Source organism: Myotis yumanensis, unplaced genomic scaffold, assembly GCF_028538775.1.
Source record: "Myotis yumanensis isolate MYYU_CA2020_CCGP unplaced genomic scaffold, mMyoYum1.0.hap1 SCAF_7, whole genome shotgun sequence".
Classification (NCBI taxonomy): domain Eukaryota; kingdom Metazoa; phylum Chordata; class Mammalia; order Chiroptera; family Vespertilionidae; genus Myotis; species Myotis yumanensis.
The window spans coordinates 72,270,187-72,286,848 of record NW_027223758.1 but is presented as its reverse complement, the minus strand read 5'-3'; the positions used below and the strand labels follow the sequence as shown (position 1 = coordinate 72,286,848).

Here is a 16,662-nt window from a genome sequence, read left to right as displayed (position 1 = left end):
TTATCTGGCCTGGTAAGTCTGCTTTCTGTCCAGGATCCCAGCTAACACCAGGGGAGAGTGTGGCTGGGCAGCCTTCTCCAGGCCTGGGTTCAGAACCTGTGTGCCTGAGCCAACTTTGGTGAAGGAGTGGGCACTGGATGATCTCCTGCCACGTTGCCTACAGGGCTGGGTACTTTGGCTCTCAAGACTTTTGATCTTACCATCATCCTCATGATGCTGTTATTGGTTACTGTGTTCCCAACGGAGCAGCAGTGGGGTCAGAGCTGTTGTCACTCTGCTGAGGTCACACAGCTAATATGACCTGAGCTGGGTTCCAGCCAAGAGCCCATGAATGGTTTTCTACCACCCTGCCTTCTAGAGAAGCACAGTCTAGCCCTTTCTTTATACATGGTGAAACCGAGACTGAAAGTCAAACGAGTCACCCAGCATCATCTCTGGAGTTAGCGGCCGAGGCAGGTGTCTGCCATTCAGGCCTGTGCTCCCCATCTGTGTTAGGGTAGGGGGCGTGCGCAGGTCTGATAGCCAGGATAGGAAACACCCCATGGACAGCTGCTGCTTTGGGGGACGAGGCCTCTTGCTGACACTTGCTTGTGGGTGACTTCAGAGGGTCAGCCATTTCAGGGCTGCACCAGTTCTTTGGGCCTGATCCTGCCCAGCCCTGCCCTCCCCAAGGGACTGTGCAATTTGGTTTGTGTACTTTGTGTAAGGAAATGGTCCTCACAGAACAGCCTGTTTCTCTTTCTAGGTTCGAGCTTTTTTTCAGGTCAGAGTAACCTGCTGTATTCTCAGCAAGGGAAAGGTACACAAGACAGAGCTCTCTCTCCCCAGACAGCTCGCTCAGACCTCTCGGGTTTGAACAGAGGTATGCTTAGGTGCACCTCAGCTCTCTCTTGTCACCCAGCTGTCTGCCCTCCAGGAGGGGAGTCTCTCTGTGGTCCCTCCCTGAGGGAGAGTGTGGTATTAAGTGAGGAAACCAAGTTGCCCTTGTTTCAGTGCTGTCTCAGAGACCCCAGCCTGACCTTGACCTCTTCTCTACCTTCCTAGTTGACATTCGAGAAATCAAGGAGATCCGCCCAGGGAAGACTTCACGGGACTTTGATCGCTATCAAGAGGACCCTGCTTTCCGACCAGACCAGTCACATTGCTTTGTCATCCTGTATGGGATGGAATTCCGCCTGAAGACCCTGAGTCTGCAAGGTGGGAGTCGAGGGGCTGGCGGAGGCAGGGGAATAGTTAAGGGGAATGTCCCCTGGTCTCTGGCTCCGTGGGTGGTGTGTGTCCTCACAGTTCAGCTGTTCACCCCTCACTCACAGCTACATCTGAGGATGAAGTGAACATGTGGATCAAGGGCTTGACTTGGCTGATGGAGGACACATTGCAGGCAGCCACACCCCTGCAGATTGAGAGGTAAGAACAACCCCTGACCCTGTGGTTAGAGTTGGGGGTGTTGGGATCTAGGGAGCAGGGCAGGGACAACATGCTGATCTCCCTGGGCCTGGGCCTGGCCCTGGCTGGAAAAGTGGCCCTCACTGCAGGCTTTTCCCTCCAGGTGGCTGCGGAAGCAGTTCTACTCGGTGGATCGGAATCGTGAGGATCGGTAGGTTCTGAGCTTTGGCTCTAGCCCAGCAGGGTGAGCTGGGGCACCCATAACAGTAACCATGCCTCAGGGTAGCTGCCTGAAGAACCAATGGACTCAGGGGACCTATTTCCGAGGGACTTGGGGTGACAGGTGGTTCTGGCACAAGTAGCTTCCTGCAGAAAGCCCTCTGGTGGCCATGGTGCAAGCTGGCAAGAGAGGCCAGGGACAAGAAGCCATGTGCCCTGCCGCTTTATTCAGAGACAGGAAGTGCAGAACTTGCTCTGGGCGCCTGGAAAGAGGCCAGGTGGCTTGTAATGTGTGCAGGGGGTACTTTGAAGCTGTAGTGTGATAGCCAGAGGGGCCACGGAGAGATGGGGGACAAAGACCAGGTCATGACTTTCTGTGAGAGAGACGGGAAGCCAGGGAGGGTTTGGAAGAGAGACACTACCTGACTTCACTTACCCAGGCTTGCTGGGTGCTAGTGGAGAGTCCAGGACAGCAACTCCAGCAATGTGGGTGAAAGATCGGGGGAGGGCTTGGGTCAGGGTGGAGGTGGGTGTGACAAAAAGAGAGTCGAGGGTGACAGCTTTTTGGCCTGAGAATCTGGAAAGGCAGAGCTGCCCTTGACAGATGGGAAGCCTGGGAGGAGCAATCTGGGGGCTTACCAGTTCATTTGGGGGTGTGTTAAAGTTTCATGATGCCCTTAGATGTTCAGGTAGAGACATTAGTAGGTAAGTGGGCAGATGGAGTGTAGGGAAGAAGTTGGGGTGGAGATGTTAACCTGGGGAGCATTTAGATGATAGGAAGGCCATGAGGCTAGAATCACCTGGGGATAAGCGTAACAAGAAAAGGGAAAAGGGCCAGTGGCTGATCCCAGGCTGCTTGGATGTTGGGGATTGGAGAGGTAATGAGGAACTTGCCAAGCGATGTAGCAGCTTGTGAGGTAAGAGGGGGCACTGTTCTGGAAGCCCAGGGAGAGGGAGCAGTCAGCTGTGCCAGGCCTCCAGGTGTGGTGAAGATGGAGAAGTGCCCCTTGGACTTCATAGCACAGAGGTTGTGGTGACCTTGAGACAGGCAGTGGAGAGGGTTCAGGGAATGGATGGCTCCTTCAAGGCATTGCTGTGAAGGGGAGCAGACAAGGGGGTGGGTGGGCAGTAGCTAGAGAGGTACACAGGGGCAAGACAGGTTTTGGGTGAGAGAGAGAACAGCCTGTTTGCAATGCTGATGGCAGAGTCCACGAAGCGAATGTGGAGTGATGCAGCAGGTTTCTTACCTGCGAAGTGACGGCCTACCTCCTGCTGACAGGGTCAGACAGCTGGCATCTGGACAGAGCCAGTGCTTCTGAACAGCACTTGCTGGTAGCAGGCCGACCCCTCATACAGAGCAGGATCCGCTCAGGAGTTTGGGTGCTGACTGCCAGGCTCTTGAGCAGGAAGAGTAGTGGTTCCCATCCTCCCCTCCCTGATACCACCTCCCAGGAAAGAAAGCCTTTCCCCCATCTTCTCCATCCTGTTGCTAGGCCCAGCAGTATCCTCTAGCCCCACATTCTGGCAGGGCACCCCTGGAGGGCAGGGAATGCTTCCCATCAGGCCTAGGAGGGTGCCAAGTCACCGGCAGTGGTATTTGACTGAGTGACCTCACTTGGTCCCCCCATTGCCTGTGCGGAGGCCCAAACTCCCAGCTTCCCTGGGGTGGTGGTGGAGGCACTGCTGAACTTCCCCTCAGAGGCAATGGTGGGTGGGCCCTGCATGAGCTGGACCTGCAGCATCTGGCTGCTCTCCTCTGTCCAGGTGGGAGCCAGAGAGCTGGGTGCCAGAGGTACGGGCTGGATCAGGGCTGGTGGGAGGAGGCCTCACTTTACTGAGACTGGTCACTCCTTCCTTGCCAGAACCCTGGGCTTTTCTTTGCTCAGATGAGGAAACCAAACTGAGAGAAAGGGCTCTGATCCAGCCTCATCCTCAGGACTTCAAGTCTCAGAGTAGTGCTGTTTACCTGTCTAGTCCCAGGTGGACTCAGCCTACAGGTCAGAGGTCATGAGAGGTTGGGTGAGGCCACTGGAGATGTTCATGTTTCTTCAGTATATCAGCCAAGGACCTGAAGAATATGCTGTCCCAGGTTAACTACCGGGTCCCCAACATGCGCTCCCTCCGAGAGCGGCTGACGGTAAGGGCCTCCTGGTCTATCTGCGGTAGGTGGGCGGGGAGGCCGGGAGCCCATGGCCGGTGGGGCTGACCAGAGTCCTGCGGTTTACCTTGCAGGACCTGGAGCTGCGCAGCAGCGATATCACCTATGGGCAGTTTGCTCAGGTGTACCGCAGCCTCATGTACAGCGACCAGAAGACGGTGCATGAAGCTACCTGCCCTCCCACGGCCCTTGCCCCTGCTCTCCTGCCCCAGCCCTGCTTGCGTCAGCCCTGCTGCCCTGCTTGGGGGCTTTTGGGTGCCATTTCTCCAGCTCTTCTCCTCTTGAAGCCTACCCCCATCTGTCACCCCAGCCTTTCTTTCTGAGGGCCCCTTTCCCACATGGCCTCCCAGGGCTCCCGCTCTGACCAGGTTCTGTCTCCTGCAGATGGACCTCCCCTTCTTGGAAGCCTGCGCCCCAAGGTTTGGTTTGAAATGGGGAGGTGGGGTTCCTTATGCAAGTGGAAGGCAGTGGGAGGGGGTGAGCCCATATTGGATCATTCTTGGCAAATGTGCTGGCTGGGAGCTGGGCTCTGCCTTCCAAGGGGCCTCTTATTGTCTGTGAACCATGTGAGCCAGCTGGCCGCCAGGCATTTCCCTTCACTCCTGCAGGGCAGGGGAGCGGCCGGAGCTCTGCCGAATGTCCCTTCCGGAGTTCCAGCAGTTCCTCCTCGAGTACCAGGCGGTATGCTGGGCTGGGCTGGGCTGGGACTGGGCCAGGGTTCCCGGCTGAGGGCGGCTGGGCTCATCACTGACTGGAGTCTCTCATGTGCCCCCACCCTGCCCACCCCTATCAGGAGCTGTGGGCTGTCGACCGACTCCAGGTGCAGGAGTTCATGCTCGACTTCCTCCGAGACCCCTTGAGAGAGATTGAGGAGCCATACTTCTCCCTGGATGAGGTGAGGCCTGCCTTTCACCCCTCTGTCAGAGAGATGGGTCGGGCTGACCAGAACCCCACCAGGTTTCCAGGAGCCGATTTGCCTTAGGGGTGCCACCTTGTTCCCCTCATTGTCTACCTTGCCCACCCCACTTAAGACTGAGCACCCTCTCTCCTTCCCCTGCCAGTGGGCTAGGCCTGGGGCTCAGTTTCTCTTCCCTTCCCCATGTGTTTCTGGACAGTTTGTCACCTTCCTGTTCTCTAAGGAGAACAGTGTGTGGAACTCGCAGCTGGATGTGGTGTGCCCGGACACCATGAACAACCCTCTCTCCCACTACTGGATCTCCTCCTCGCACAACACGTGAGGGCGCCCTCGACCCCACCCAGCCTGACCTGGGGAGGGAGGGACTCACCTGACCACCCTGCCTTTCCTTCCCCATCTAGGTACCTAACTGGGGACCAGTTCTCCAGCGAGTCCTCCCTGGAAGCCTATGCTCGCTGCCTGCGCATGGGCTGTCGCTGTATTGAGTGTGCGTTGGGGCCAGGGCTGGGGGAGGAGGATGGGAGGCCTGTCCACTTGACCATACTCATGTTGTTCCCCAGTGGACTGCTGGGATGGCCCAGACGGGATGCCAGTCATTTACCATGGACACACCCTTACGACCAAGATCAAGTTCTCAGACGTCCTGCACACCATCAAGGAGCATGCCTTCGTGGCCTCAGAGTGAGTGTGGGTAGGAACCCTGGCTCGGCTGGGCTCCAGCTCTCTCCTATGGCAAAAGGTAGAGGGCGCCCTCAGAGGCCCTGTCCCCATTCCACCTGCCTTTCATCTTCATCCTTCCTCTCCTGCTGCTTGCGCGAGCCATTGCTTCCCACAGAACTCCCTGTTTTCCTGCATCCTTGTTTCCCCTTTTGTGGGTCCTTCTCCTTAGGTTGTGGAACACAGTCAAGCTCTTCCCGTCCTTAAAAAAAAATACTTCCTTAACCCTGACCATTGTCCTGCCAACTCTTCCCTTCACAGCCCAGAAAATTGTTTTGTCCCGTGTCCCATTCTACAACTCCTATTCACCCTCACCTGTGGTCACTGTGGGACGGGAGGAGATCAGCAGTGACCAGGGCACTGGTCTCTGCTGCCTCATTGAAGGGATTACCAGGGCCCCCCAGTAGCTGAATTTGGAGGCTGCTTCTCCTCTTTCCTGACCTCTTTGGTGTGGGATCTCTCTCCTGCTGGGGCAGCCTCCACCGTGGAACCAACTCATGGGACTGCAGCAGATCTGAGTCTCCAAGTGCCCCTTTACACCCCTCCACCCTTCCAGTGGCCAGAACCCGCCTCCTCTCTGGGATAGCTCCCTGTAGATGGGACCCCAGGCCCTTGGCTCCTAACACCTCACGGTGAGGGCTGTTTGGACTGAGATTTGACCCTGCAGAACCGTAGGGTCTGTGTTAGAACGAAGTAGTGGGGATACCACTTCTGGAAGAGTCCGAAGCGGAGCCGTGACAGGGTGGTCCCCTACCCTACAGGTACCCGGTCATCCTGTCCATCGAGGACCACTGCAGCATTGCTCAGCAGAGGAACATGGCCCAGCACTTTAAGAAGGTGCTCGGGGACACACTCCTCACCAAGCCCGTGGACATTGCCGCCGACGGGCTCCCTTCCCCCAACCAGCTCAAGAGAAAGATCCTTATCAAGGTAGGGAGATGGGCTGGGGACCCCCTGCTCAGGACCTCTCCATGGTCATTGGTCCGGCTGCTGGTCTGGGGCCTCGGTGAGGCAGTGGGGCTCTGGGACTCCGGCTGGCACTGCCATATCCTGGCCTGCTACCCACAGCACAAGAAGCTGGCTGAGGGCAGTGCCTATGAGGAGGTGCCTTCGTCTGTGATGTACTCTGAGAACGACATCAGCAACTCCATCAAGAATGGCATCCTCTACCTGGAAGACCCCGTGAACCATGTGAGGGCAGAACTGACTGGGCCGGACTGGGCAGGGTGGGACAGGTGGTGGGAGCACCCTGTCACGGCCCCACGTCCGTCTCTTCCAGGAGTGGTATCCCCACTACTTTGTTCTGACCAGCAGCAAGATCTACTACTCTGAGGAGACCAGCAGTGACCAGGGCAATGAGGATGAGGAAGAGCCCAAGGAGGTGAGGGGCCAGCTCAGGGCTGGGGGCTGGGCTGGGCTGGGCTCAGAGTCACTGAGTGTCTTTGCTATCGTCCTCCCCCGTGCAGGCCAGTGGCAGCACCGAGCTGCACTCCAATGAGAAGTGGTTCCATGGGAAGCTTGGGGCAGGACGGGACGGGAGGCACATCGCCGAGCGCCTGCTGACTGAGTACTGCATTGAGACCGGGGCCCCTGATGGTTCCTTCCTAGTGCGCGAGAGCGAGACCTTCGTTGGCGACTACACCCTCTCTTTCTGGTAACCCACTCCCTATGCTTGTGCACATGGGTGCAGCACCACCCTGAGGTAGCTGTGATCCATTTTCTTTCCTTCCAGGCTTTCAGGGGAAACATTTAATCTCACCCACAAGCTTACATACACTTACCCAGTTAGCGGCCTCCCTCCTGCAGGGCTGCCCTGTCCCCCTCTGAGATTTGGTGCCTCTGTGGGACTCGGGCCTGTGCTCACTGCTTTCCCCTCTTCCCTCAGGCGGAACGGGAAGGTCCAACACTGCCGGATCCACTCCCGGCAGGATGCTGGGACCCCCAAGTTCTTCTTGACAGACAACCTTGTATTTGACTCACTCTATGACCTCATCACGCACTACCAGCAGGTGCCCCTGCGCTGCAATGAATTTGAGATGCGCCTCTCGGAGCCTGTCCCCCAGACCAATGCCCACGAAAGCAAAGAGTGAGGGCGGGGATGGGGGCGGGTGGGGACCTGAGTGGTGATGGAGGGAAGGGTCCTGACTCAGGCCTGTCCTCAGATGGTACCACGCGAGCCTGACCAGAGCGCAGGCTGAGCACATGCTGATGCGCGTCCCCCGTGATGGGGCCTTCCTGGTGCGGAAACGGAATGAGCCCAACTCCTACGCCATCTCCTTCCGGTGAGGCGTGTGGCCTGGGATGCTGGAGGTGGTGCTGGCCTGCAGCTGGTCCCCTGTGTGACTGTTCTGTCCTTGTCAAGGGCTGAAGGCAAGATCAAGCATTGCCGCGTCCAGCAGGAGGGCCAGACGGTGATGCTGGGCAACTCGGAGTTTGACAGCCTTGTCGACCTCATCAGTTACTACGAGAAGCATCCATTGTATCGAAAGATGAAGCTGCGCTATCCCATCAATGAGGAGGCACTGGAGAAGATAGGAACAGCTGTGAGGACCAGTTGAGGGGTGCAGCAGGCAGGGGAGAGACCAGCATGACCCTCCCGGGCTCGCTGCTGGGAGGCCCAGAATCTACCAGTCGGGATAATCCAGATGTGTGGGGCAGGACTGGGCACAAGTTAGGCAGATGAGGTGGGGGACAGCCATTCAAGCAGTGGTCCCTGTGGGCCAAGGTGTGGGTGAAGAGGTCCTGGAATCCACACGTGGAGAGGATGGGCCCGAGGCTGGGGGCTTATCCAGACGGGTGTGGACTAGAGTGTTCCTGGGGCAGGAGAGAGTAGGCTACAGAAGTGGATCGTGGAGAACAGAGCTCCAGGGGGAGGAGACTAGTGAAAAGGCAGGACAGTGAGGGTTCTGGACCAGGGTCTGGATAAAAGGAAGGAGTCTGGGACGGGAGAGCCACTTGAGACTTTTGTCATCAGTGACTCAGATGGCATGGCCAGGGAGAAGACTGCCATCCACTGGAGCTGGGGTGGAGGAAAGGAGCGTGCTGGGGGCCAGGCTCAGCCGAGTGAGTGAGTGAACTGCCAAACAGAGCTCCACTGCAGTGAGCTTGCTAATGGGGTGGGTCTCAAACTAAGAGTGTGGAGAGAGGAAGGGGTGAGGCCATGCCCACTGAGGTAGGAAGACCAGGCACCAGTGAAGAGGGCAGACTTAGTGACCAGCTGCCCTAGGAAAGGGGCATGTGGCAGCCAGCACCCCTTTCATCTCTGGGTGTTAACATGTCCCCATTCTGTCCCCTTTCTAGGAGCCTGACTATGGGGCCTTGTATGAGGGACGCAACCCTGGCTTTTATGTGGAGGCAAACCCTATGCCGACTTTTAAGGTACAGCCTCGGGCCTGTGGCCACAGGAAGCTGGGGAGAGTCCCCAGCTGCTTAGGGCTTACATTTCTCTGCTCAGGGCCCATCTGTGGTCTTTGTGGAGAAGTGGTATTTGTGGTTTTCTGAGGCCTGAGAGGTTATGAGAAATGTGTGGTTGGTGTGTGGCCGCAGCTCTCTCAGGGCCAACCCCTCCCAGCCCCTGTCCCTGGGGGTCGGCACTGACCCTGTTGACTGTTCCCCGGGGTAACCCTGGTTTCCTCCTTGGCAGCAGTGGGGGGAAGGGGAGCACACTTGTCAGAAAACTTTGTTTTTGCTACTCCCTCACCTCGTGATCTTTCATACAGGATCTTTCTCTAAGGGGTAAGACCTGTGCTCTAACCCTTCCCCACCCCCACCCCCTTTTCCTCAGCAGCCAGGGAGCCTGGGAGAAGGTTCCTTTTTATTTTCAGATGAGGAATGATGTGGTTCCAGGGGCCCAGGCAGGGGCCTGCAAGGTTTCACCTGGACCCCGAGGAGCTTCCCTGGTAGAGGTGTGGCTCTGTCCCCAGTGACATCTGTCCTGGAGCCTCCTGCAGGGAGTGTTGAGGACTGTAACTAGGCGGGCTGCTACCTGAGCCCCAGCTGGGAAGCCCAGGCGCTAGTGTGTGCACGTGAGGCTGCAGTCGGGAGAGTGGAGGACAGGGACTGTGCTCTCACCACTGCTTCTCTCCGTGCAGTGTGCAGTCAAAGCCCTCTTTGACTACAAGGCCCAGAGAGACGACGAGCTGACTTTCACCAAGAGCGCCATCATCCAGAATGTGGAGAAGCAGGACGGAGGCTGGTGAGCTGGGTCCCTGGGCTGGAGAGCCCTACAAGTGCCCGTCTGTCCCACGTGTGTCTCCGCAGTGCCTGCCTTGGCTTAGGTGTGGGGTCCCTGACAAAGGATACCCCCATCGTGGGAGTTTGGGGTGATTGCTGGGGGTCAGCAGCCTGTGGCTTCCACAGGTGGCGGGGAGACTATGGTGGGAAGAAGCAACTCTGGTTCCCGTCAAACTACGTGGAGGAGATGGTCAGCCCAGCAGTCCTGGAGCCTGAGAGGGAGGTGAGGCTAGAACTGCTGGCAGAACAGGAGTCCCACCACCAGCTCCCCTGTGCACACACTCATCACACAGTCAGGTGTGCCTGCGCATGCACAGCCACCCCACATGTGTGGTCATCACAGCTGTGGTGTCCATGGTCTCCAACATATACATGCCACGTCTGTTTAATCATGTGCACACTTATAAGATGTATTTGTCGTATGCAACAGACATCCCCTCACACGCATGTATACAGGAGGCCTGCTGACGAACCTGTGGGCTTTGCTTCCCACAGCACTTGGACGAGAACAGCCCCCTGGGGGACTTGCTGCGGGGGGTCTTGGATGTTCCAGCTTGTCAGATTGGTGAGCCCCATCCTCTTCTCTCACCCACTGTTCCTCAGAGTCAGGCTCTTTCCATGCTCCAAGTGGGGGGGGGGGGGGGGGGGGCAGTGGTGGCCCCAAAGGCTGCCCTCACTCTGAGTTCTTCCCATACTTAGACATCCCCCTGACACCACCCAGGCTCCTTTCTGCATGCTCACCCTGGGCCAGGCACAGCCGCTGATGCTGACATCCACAGTTCCAGTGGGTTGAGTCACAGGGTTTGACAGATGGTTGGGGAGGGTCCCAGGGTCCAGATTTGAGGCCTGTATCAGACAGACCGGGTTCAAGCCCTGGCCTCCCCAGGCCTGGCAGAGTAGCGCTGCCTCCCTCCAAGTGTTGGGAGGAAGAAAGGTGATGAGAAAACTTGAGGAAGGCACCGAAAAGTGTCTGACCAAGCTCTTCTCTTGCCCCCCTAGCCATCCGTCCTGAGGGCAAGAACAATCGGCCATTCGTCTTCTCCATCAGTATGGCATCGGTGGCGCAGTGGTCCCTGGATGTTGCTGCTGACTCACAGGAGGAGCTGCAGGACTGGGTGAAAAAGATCCGTGAAGTGGCCCAGACCGCAGATGCCAGGGTGAGTGCCTGCCGGAGTCGGCGGGGTGCTGGGTGGGCAGCATGTGAGCCTCTAGGCAAGGATCTGGAGGAAACCCACATGAGCTAGCGATGTGGCCTGTTAGGGTGTGTTGAGATACGTGAGGCCATCCAGGTGGGTCTTCTCAGTGGGGCAATTAGATACACAGGGCAGAGGTTAGAGGAGAAGTCTTGGGCTGGAAGCAGGTGTGGGTGCTCAGGAGGCATGAGGACCAGAAAGGAGGAAGAGGAGCCTGGGAAGGACAGGGCTGTGGAGTCACCCACAGGCATGGTAAGAATCTGAAAGTACCCGTTGGGTTTGGCAGCAGATACTGGCCTTGGTGACACTAACAAGAGCCATGTCAGTGTCAGGGCTGGTACTGGATGGCAGTGGCCAGGCTCTCTAGGATCTGGCTATAGAAGAGGGCTGGGATTTGGGTGGGCATTAATGCCAACAGCTCAGGAGCCAGCGGGATGGAGCCCGAGCTTGGCTGGAAGATCAGCCTTCTGGGGGAACGGAGAGAAGGAAGTACTCGCAAGGATAAGGGAGTTACTACTTGGTGACCATTTGCCCTAGTCATTTAGGGTGGAGTAGAGTGGCCTCAAAACAGATTTGTGAGCTGAACATAGTGGGGACGGGTCTGAGGATTGTGCCAAAAGTGTGGCCTGGGATAAGGTACTGGCAGGTGGTTGGAGGGATGGATCCCAGGGTCTAGGCTGAAAGGGGAAGAAAGAGGCTATGAATACTTGAGCCCCTGGTGGAAGTGGACCTCCAGGGGTAAGAGGACAGGATGGGGGATCTCAGGAGTGGGCTTCTGTCGCCAAAATGTGGCTGTGGCAGTAGATGTTGCGTTGGACTGGGGGAGCTGAGGCAGTAAGGCTCGGGGTGGTGGAAGGATGGTCCTTGGGGTACAGAAGACCAAGCCAGAGGCCCAAGTTCCCAGTTTAGTCACAGGGAACCAGGAGGTGATGGCCCTTTGGCCTGAGAAAAGCTAGGTAACAGATGGTGACAAAGCATCCTTGGGTAGTGCAGCCAACCTGGACCCCACCCTCTCCTCAGGCAGAGAGGAGGAAGGACAGTTCTGGGTTGAGGCCGAAGTAGAGGGCTCTGTGTGTGGTCCAATGGGGTCTGGAAGGTGCAGGGGACCTACCGTGTGGACTGCCCAAGGCTGGCGGGGGCTGCTTTCTTCTCGGTGGGGCTCCGCCTGGGGCTATAGCGCCCTTGTGTGTGCCACCAGCTCACTGAGGGGAAGATGATGGAGCGGAGGAAGAAGATCGCCCTTGAACTCTCCGAGCTTGTCGTCTACTGCCGGCCTGTTCCCTTCGATGAAGAGAGTAAGGGCTGAGGCGCAGCGGGGTGCTCTCCATGGGGGGTGCAGGAGGAGTGTTTAGTCCCTTTATGCAGGGATTGGGTGCTGGCCCCCCAGCTATGCCTGGGTGGGCAGGCTCTGTAAGTGTCCTCCCTGTTTGGCCCAGAGATTGGCACAGAACGTGCCTGCTACCGGGATATGTCGTCCTTCCCGGAAACCAAGGCGGAGAAGTATGTGAACAAGGCCAAAGGCAAGAAGTTCCTGCAGTACAACCGGCTGCAGCTCTCCCGCATCTACCCCAAGGGCCAGCGGCTAGACTCCTCCAATTATGACCCCTTGCCCATGTGGATCTGTGGCAGTCAGCTGGTGGCCCTCAACTTCCAGACCCCAGGTGAGGAGGTGCTGTGGGGTGGGGAGGAGCCCCCGGGCAGTGGGGCTGGAGGTCACTCACCTGGCTTTTGCAGACAAGCCCATGCAGATGAACCAGGCCCTCTTCATGACTGGCGGGCACTGCGGCTACGTGCTGCAGCCCAGCACCATGCGGGACGAGGCCTTCGACCCCTTTGACAAGAGCAGCCTCCGTGGGCTGGAGCCATGTGCCATCTGCATCGAGGTGCGCTTCTGAGTGGGAACGGGACTGCTCCACTGGGCTCGTTTCAGGAGTCAAAGATGGGATGCTGATTAACAAGACTGGGGAAGGGCACTGCTCTGTTGTTGAGCTTGAGGAAGACATAATTGTCCTCTGAGGTGGAAAGGCAGATAGCAGTCTCAGCAGCGGGGCTGGCTCTTGACTAAGGAGTCAGGCTGCTCCTGAAGCCAAGCCGAGGGTAACCACTGTCTGGAAGGAGAAGGGCAGGAAGCTAGTGCCAGTGGTGAACCAGGGGCCCGGTGCTCAGGAGAGTGACTCGCCCCAGGCCCAGGCTCGCATGCCTTCGTAGCAGTTCTTGAACAACCCTGCTGCCCTGCTGATGTGGGGTTCAGGGTGCTTGGGGCCTGAGCAGAGTCTTGGAGGAAGAGTGAGGAGAGTATGGGGTGAGCATTTGCTTCTGAGAGAAGAGATTTCTTTTTCCCCCCAGAGGTAATTTGAAAGATTTCTATGTTAAAACAGACATGGATTTAATGTGAAGTAGATTGCAAAAACTCACATGAAAATTTTGGTTAAAGCTAAGACATCTTCAAATGAAGGTTTGCTGTCAGCAGCTACTCCTAGGGACTTAAGGGGCAGTGTCCTGGGGGCCCAGCAGAGGGCGCACTGCCTTCACTGCATGGTGGGGACTTGGAGGGAGCAGGAAGGACAATCCCAGGCCCATCTTTGCCTGCCTTACAGGTGCTGGGCGCCCGGCATCTACCAAAGAATGGCCGAGGCATTGTGTGTCCCTTTGTGGAGATTGAGGTTGCTGGAGCTGAGTATGACAACAACAAGCAGAAGACAGAGTTTGTGGGTGAGCCTTCCTTCCCCACTCCTGTCCTCATCCTCCCCTCTGCACCAGCGGCCCTATCCTCTTGAGGTGATGGCTTAAGGCCTTTTATCCTTGCTTTCGCAGTGGACAATGGCCTCAACCCCGTGTGGCCGGCCAAGCCCTTCCACTTCCAAATCAGTAACCCTGAATTCGCTTTTCTGCGCTTTGTGGTGTATGAGGAAGACATGTTTAGTGACCAGAACTTCCTGGCTCAGGCTACTTTCCCGGTGAAAGGCCTGAAGACAGGTGAGGACCCTGCCTGTGATCTGGGGTGGGAGGGTGGAGGCCCTTCCTCAGCTCCCTCCCAGGCTAAGGGCCAGGCTTTCCTCCCAGGGTACAGAGCAGTGCCTTTGAAGAACAACTACAGTGAGGACCTGGAGTTGGCTTCCCTGCTGGTCAAGGTCGACATTTTCCCTGCCAAGGTAACGTCAGGGGGTGGGACCCTGGCCGGGCGCAGCCTCGCAGGTGCAGGGGAGTCACTGACCTCTGGTGCACTTCCCTCATGGAAGCAGGAGAACGGTGACCTCAGTCCCTTCAGTGGTACGTCCCTGCGGGAGCGGGGCTCCGATGCCTCGGGCCAGCTGTTCCATGGCCGGGCCCGCGAAGGCTCCTTTGAAGCGCGCTACCAGCAGCCATTTGAAGACTTTCGCATCTCCCAGGAGCATCTCCCAGACAATTTTGACAGCCGGGAGAGAAGGTGAGGGGTGGGGGTGGGTGCCATTATGCATCTCAGCAGAGGGGGTGCTAGAGAGATGGGAAGTGGCTCGGTCAGTCGTCCTTTGATACCCTCTTCTCCTGGGTATAAAAATTGTAACTGTCTGTCCTGGGGCTGGGCTGCAAGGCCCTACTGCCAGTAAGGACACTCGTCCCTTCTGTCCAGGGCCCCACGAAGGACTCGGGTCAACGGAGACAATCGCCTCTAGCTGTGCCCCAGCCTCATGGAGAGCAGCAGGTGCTGCGTGCCTCTTGGAATGCCGTGAACTGGGTTCGTTGGAAGCGGCCTGCCATGGCACCCTTCCTGGTCTCGCACCCTGGAGCCTGAATTCCAGCAGAGAATGCTAGACAAAAACCAAGCCATTAAGATGTATTCCTGTTTGGGGCCTCCACAGCCCAGCCTGAGTGGAGGCAAAAACTGTACTGTGTCTCGCATTAAGCACACACATCTGGCCTGACTTCTGGAGGTGGATCCTACCATCTTGTGGGGCCAGGACCATGTCCGAAGCCCCTTGGAGAGAGAGGCTGCCTCAGCTGGCATCACAGGAGGCTCTGAGGAGCAGCAGCAGCCTTGCTGGGCCAGGGAAACCAAGTTTACATTGTCCTGCAGCTTTAAAACCATAGCCGGGCAGGGTGGGGGGTGGATGCCCCCCAGTTTGGCCTTGGAGTTAGGGCACAGGAGCACAGGGCCTGCCCGAGGAGGAGGACACAGCACAAGGGCACATTGCCCATGGCGGGGAACATGACCCAGCCTGAAAGATAAGGGGATCATGTTAAAAGCAGTATTGGGCGTCGCAGGCCATGGAAGGATGCCCTGTAAGGGGCCAGTGGAGGAGGCTGAGCCACAGGGCACCACTTGAAGCAACGTGTCCCAGAGCCACAGCAGCGCCTCAGGGCCATGGAAGGACAAGGGCCCAGAACTGGGCGCACCACACCACTGGGCTACACTGTCTGCCACTGCCCATCACTGAGGACCTGCTTACCAGGTAGACAAGTTTGTGGATATACTTGAGGCCTTTGTCGGGATGATCGGCACCAGTGTGGCCAGAATGGAGGAGCAAGTCGCTAAGGCAGAGGCCCAGCTAGGGACTTTGCCTAGCACATTCAGGAAATTCCTGCACACAGTTCACATGCCCTCCTTCAACAAGGCTCTCCAGCAGATCGGATATGAAACCCCGTCCTGAAGACCACTTTCCCTGTTACAGTGGAAGCCCTGGGGTCTGAGTGCCAGCCACCCTGCCAGAGGGCGCTGCCTGGGATGATCTCAAGTGTTCAGTCAACTGAAAACCCTATTATTAGACATACATGATGTTGGAGTATAGAATTTTAAAGTTTATTTTTTGCACACTATTTCTCACTATCTTCATTATTTCACATAGGATGTATGATTCTTCTATGTCTTCCATGTCTAACCTGACAGCTGCTTGGTGAAGGGATCGGGGAAGCCAAGTGAAAGAATTCGGCTGTGCACTGTGGCAGAACTGTTATTTTTATGGGTTTTCCAGCTCAGCTAACAGCGTGACTTTTTCACGATTTATATCTACTCTTAAGAAAAACCACTGAGCCGTTAAAGCCTTGCTATTATTTGGTCCCAATATTGATTCAGTTTCTATAGCTTACTTTTAGGGTAGGTGGTCAATTATTTAACATTATGTTAAACTCTCCTTATCATGAATTGTAAACTGAAGGAAATCATACAATTTCTGAGGAAATGTAGAAAGGATGACCTCAAATCCTGATTTGTCCATAGCAAACATGTCTATATATGGTTGCCAACATTTGGTTTATAATATTATAATATAAATATTAAAAATTTTAAATTTTATTGGGAAAGCTTTCCTTCTAAAAAGGACTTTTTAAAAAGGCATTTTTTTTTTCTCGATGGTGTAACTAACTTACTCCTCCTACTCCTCACCATGGAGAAGCCTCTGAGGGAGAGCAGCAGGGGGTGGCCTGCCCTATTGGGGGTTCAATTTGGGGTGTTAAGGCACTGACAGGAAGTGGGTGGGAAGAGAGGAAATAGCAAAGCTTATTCTGGTGAGGTGGTTTTTTTTTAAGGTGAAAAAGACTTAATATGCTTTCCCTTAGGACTGGAAGAGGGATCAAGGAGTTGCCTGCCTTGTGGGAGGTGGGGGGACAGGACAGGCAATCAGGTGCTGAATGAAGCCTCTGAGCTGATGGCAGCTTCTGTCTAGCTGGTTGAAAGGTCCAAGGAAGGAGATGGAAGGCAGCCCCATCCCGAAGGGCAGGTTGGGGCCAGTCCCGAGGGTGCTTAGGTGCCTCACACACGCAACCCCATTGCCTGCATTTGGGCTCAGGTTTAGCCATTGCTAGTTCTGCTGCTCTCTTAAGATCTGACTACCAAATAAATCATCCTTGTCTCCTTTCTCCTTTAA

At 56.4% G+C, this 16,662-nt stretch overlaps 1 protein-coding gene across 4 annotated transcripts in view; it reads left to right on the top strand.

Moving 5' to 3' along the window:
* PLCG1 (phospholipase C gamma 1) overlaps positions 1-16,662 on the top strand; it is a 37,446-nt gene extending 20,784 nt beyond the window's left edge. For 2 of the 4 annotated variants that reach the window (XM_070420961.1, XM_070420963.1), the window contains 31 exons: positions 1,045-1,197; positions 1,314-1,407; positions 1,550-1,597; positions 3,658-3,742; positions 3,838-3,921; positions 4,148-4,182; positions 4,372-4,444; positions 4,557-4,658; positions 4,879-4,997; positions 5,081-5,166; positions 5,240-5,360; positions 6,158-6,326; positions 6,465-6,587; positions 6,676-6,777; positions 6,863-7,050; positions 7,282-7,482; positions 7,559-7,678; positions 7,759-7,939; positions 8,697-8,774; positions 9,488-9,591; positions 9,756-9,852; positions 10,125-10,194; positions 10,629-10,786; positions 12,021-12,117; positions 12,259-12,483; positions 12,557-12,705; positions 13,420-13,534; positions 13,637-13,798; positions 13,886-13,974; positions 14,062-14,249; positions 14,433-16,662. In XM_070420961.1, the coding sequence (XP_070277062.1) occupies positions 1,045-1,197; positions 1,314-1,407; positions 1,550-1,597; positions 3,658-3,742; positions 3,838-3,921; positions 4,148-4,182; positions 4,372-4,444; positions 4,557-4,658; positions 4,879-4,997; positions 5,081-5,166; positions 5,240-5,360; positions 6,158-6,326; positions 6,465-6,587; positions 6,676-6,777; positions 6,863-7,050; positions 7,282-7,482; positions 7,559-7,678; positions 7,759-7,939; positions 8,697-8,774; positions 9,488-9,591; positions 9,756-9,852; positions 10,125-10,194; positions 10,629-10,786; positions 12,021-12,117; positions 12,259-12,483; positions 12,557-12,705; positions 13,420-13,534; positions 13,637-13,798; positions 13,886-13,974; positions 14,062-14,249; positions 14,433-14,475 (3,659 nt within the window). In that variant the 3' untranslated portion in view covers positions 14,476-16,662. Of the gene's footprint in view, positions 1-1,044; positions 1,198-1,313; positions 1,408-1,549; positions 1,598-3,657; positions 3,743-3,837; positions 3,922-4,147; positions 4,183-4,317; positions 4,445-4,556; positions 4,659-4,878; positions 4,998-5,080; positions 5,167-5,239; positions 5,361-6,157; positions 6,327-6,464; positions 6,588-6,675; positions 6,778-6,862; positions 7,051-7,281; positions 7,483-7,558; positions 7,679-7,758; positions 7,940-8,696; positions 8,775-9,487; positions 9,592-9,755; positions 9,853-10,124; positions 10,195-10,628; positions 10,787-12,020; positions 12,118-12,258; positions 12,484-12,556; positions 12,706-13,419; positions 13,535-13,636; positions 13,799-13,885; positions 13,975-14,061; positions 14,250-14,432 lie in introns of those variants that run through there. The other 2 variants (XM_070420962.1, XM_070420964.1) reach the window with 2 other exon arrangements.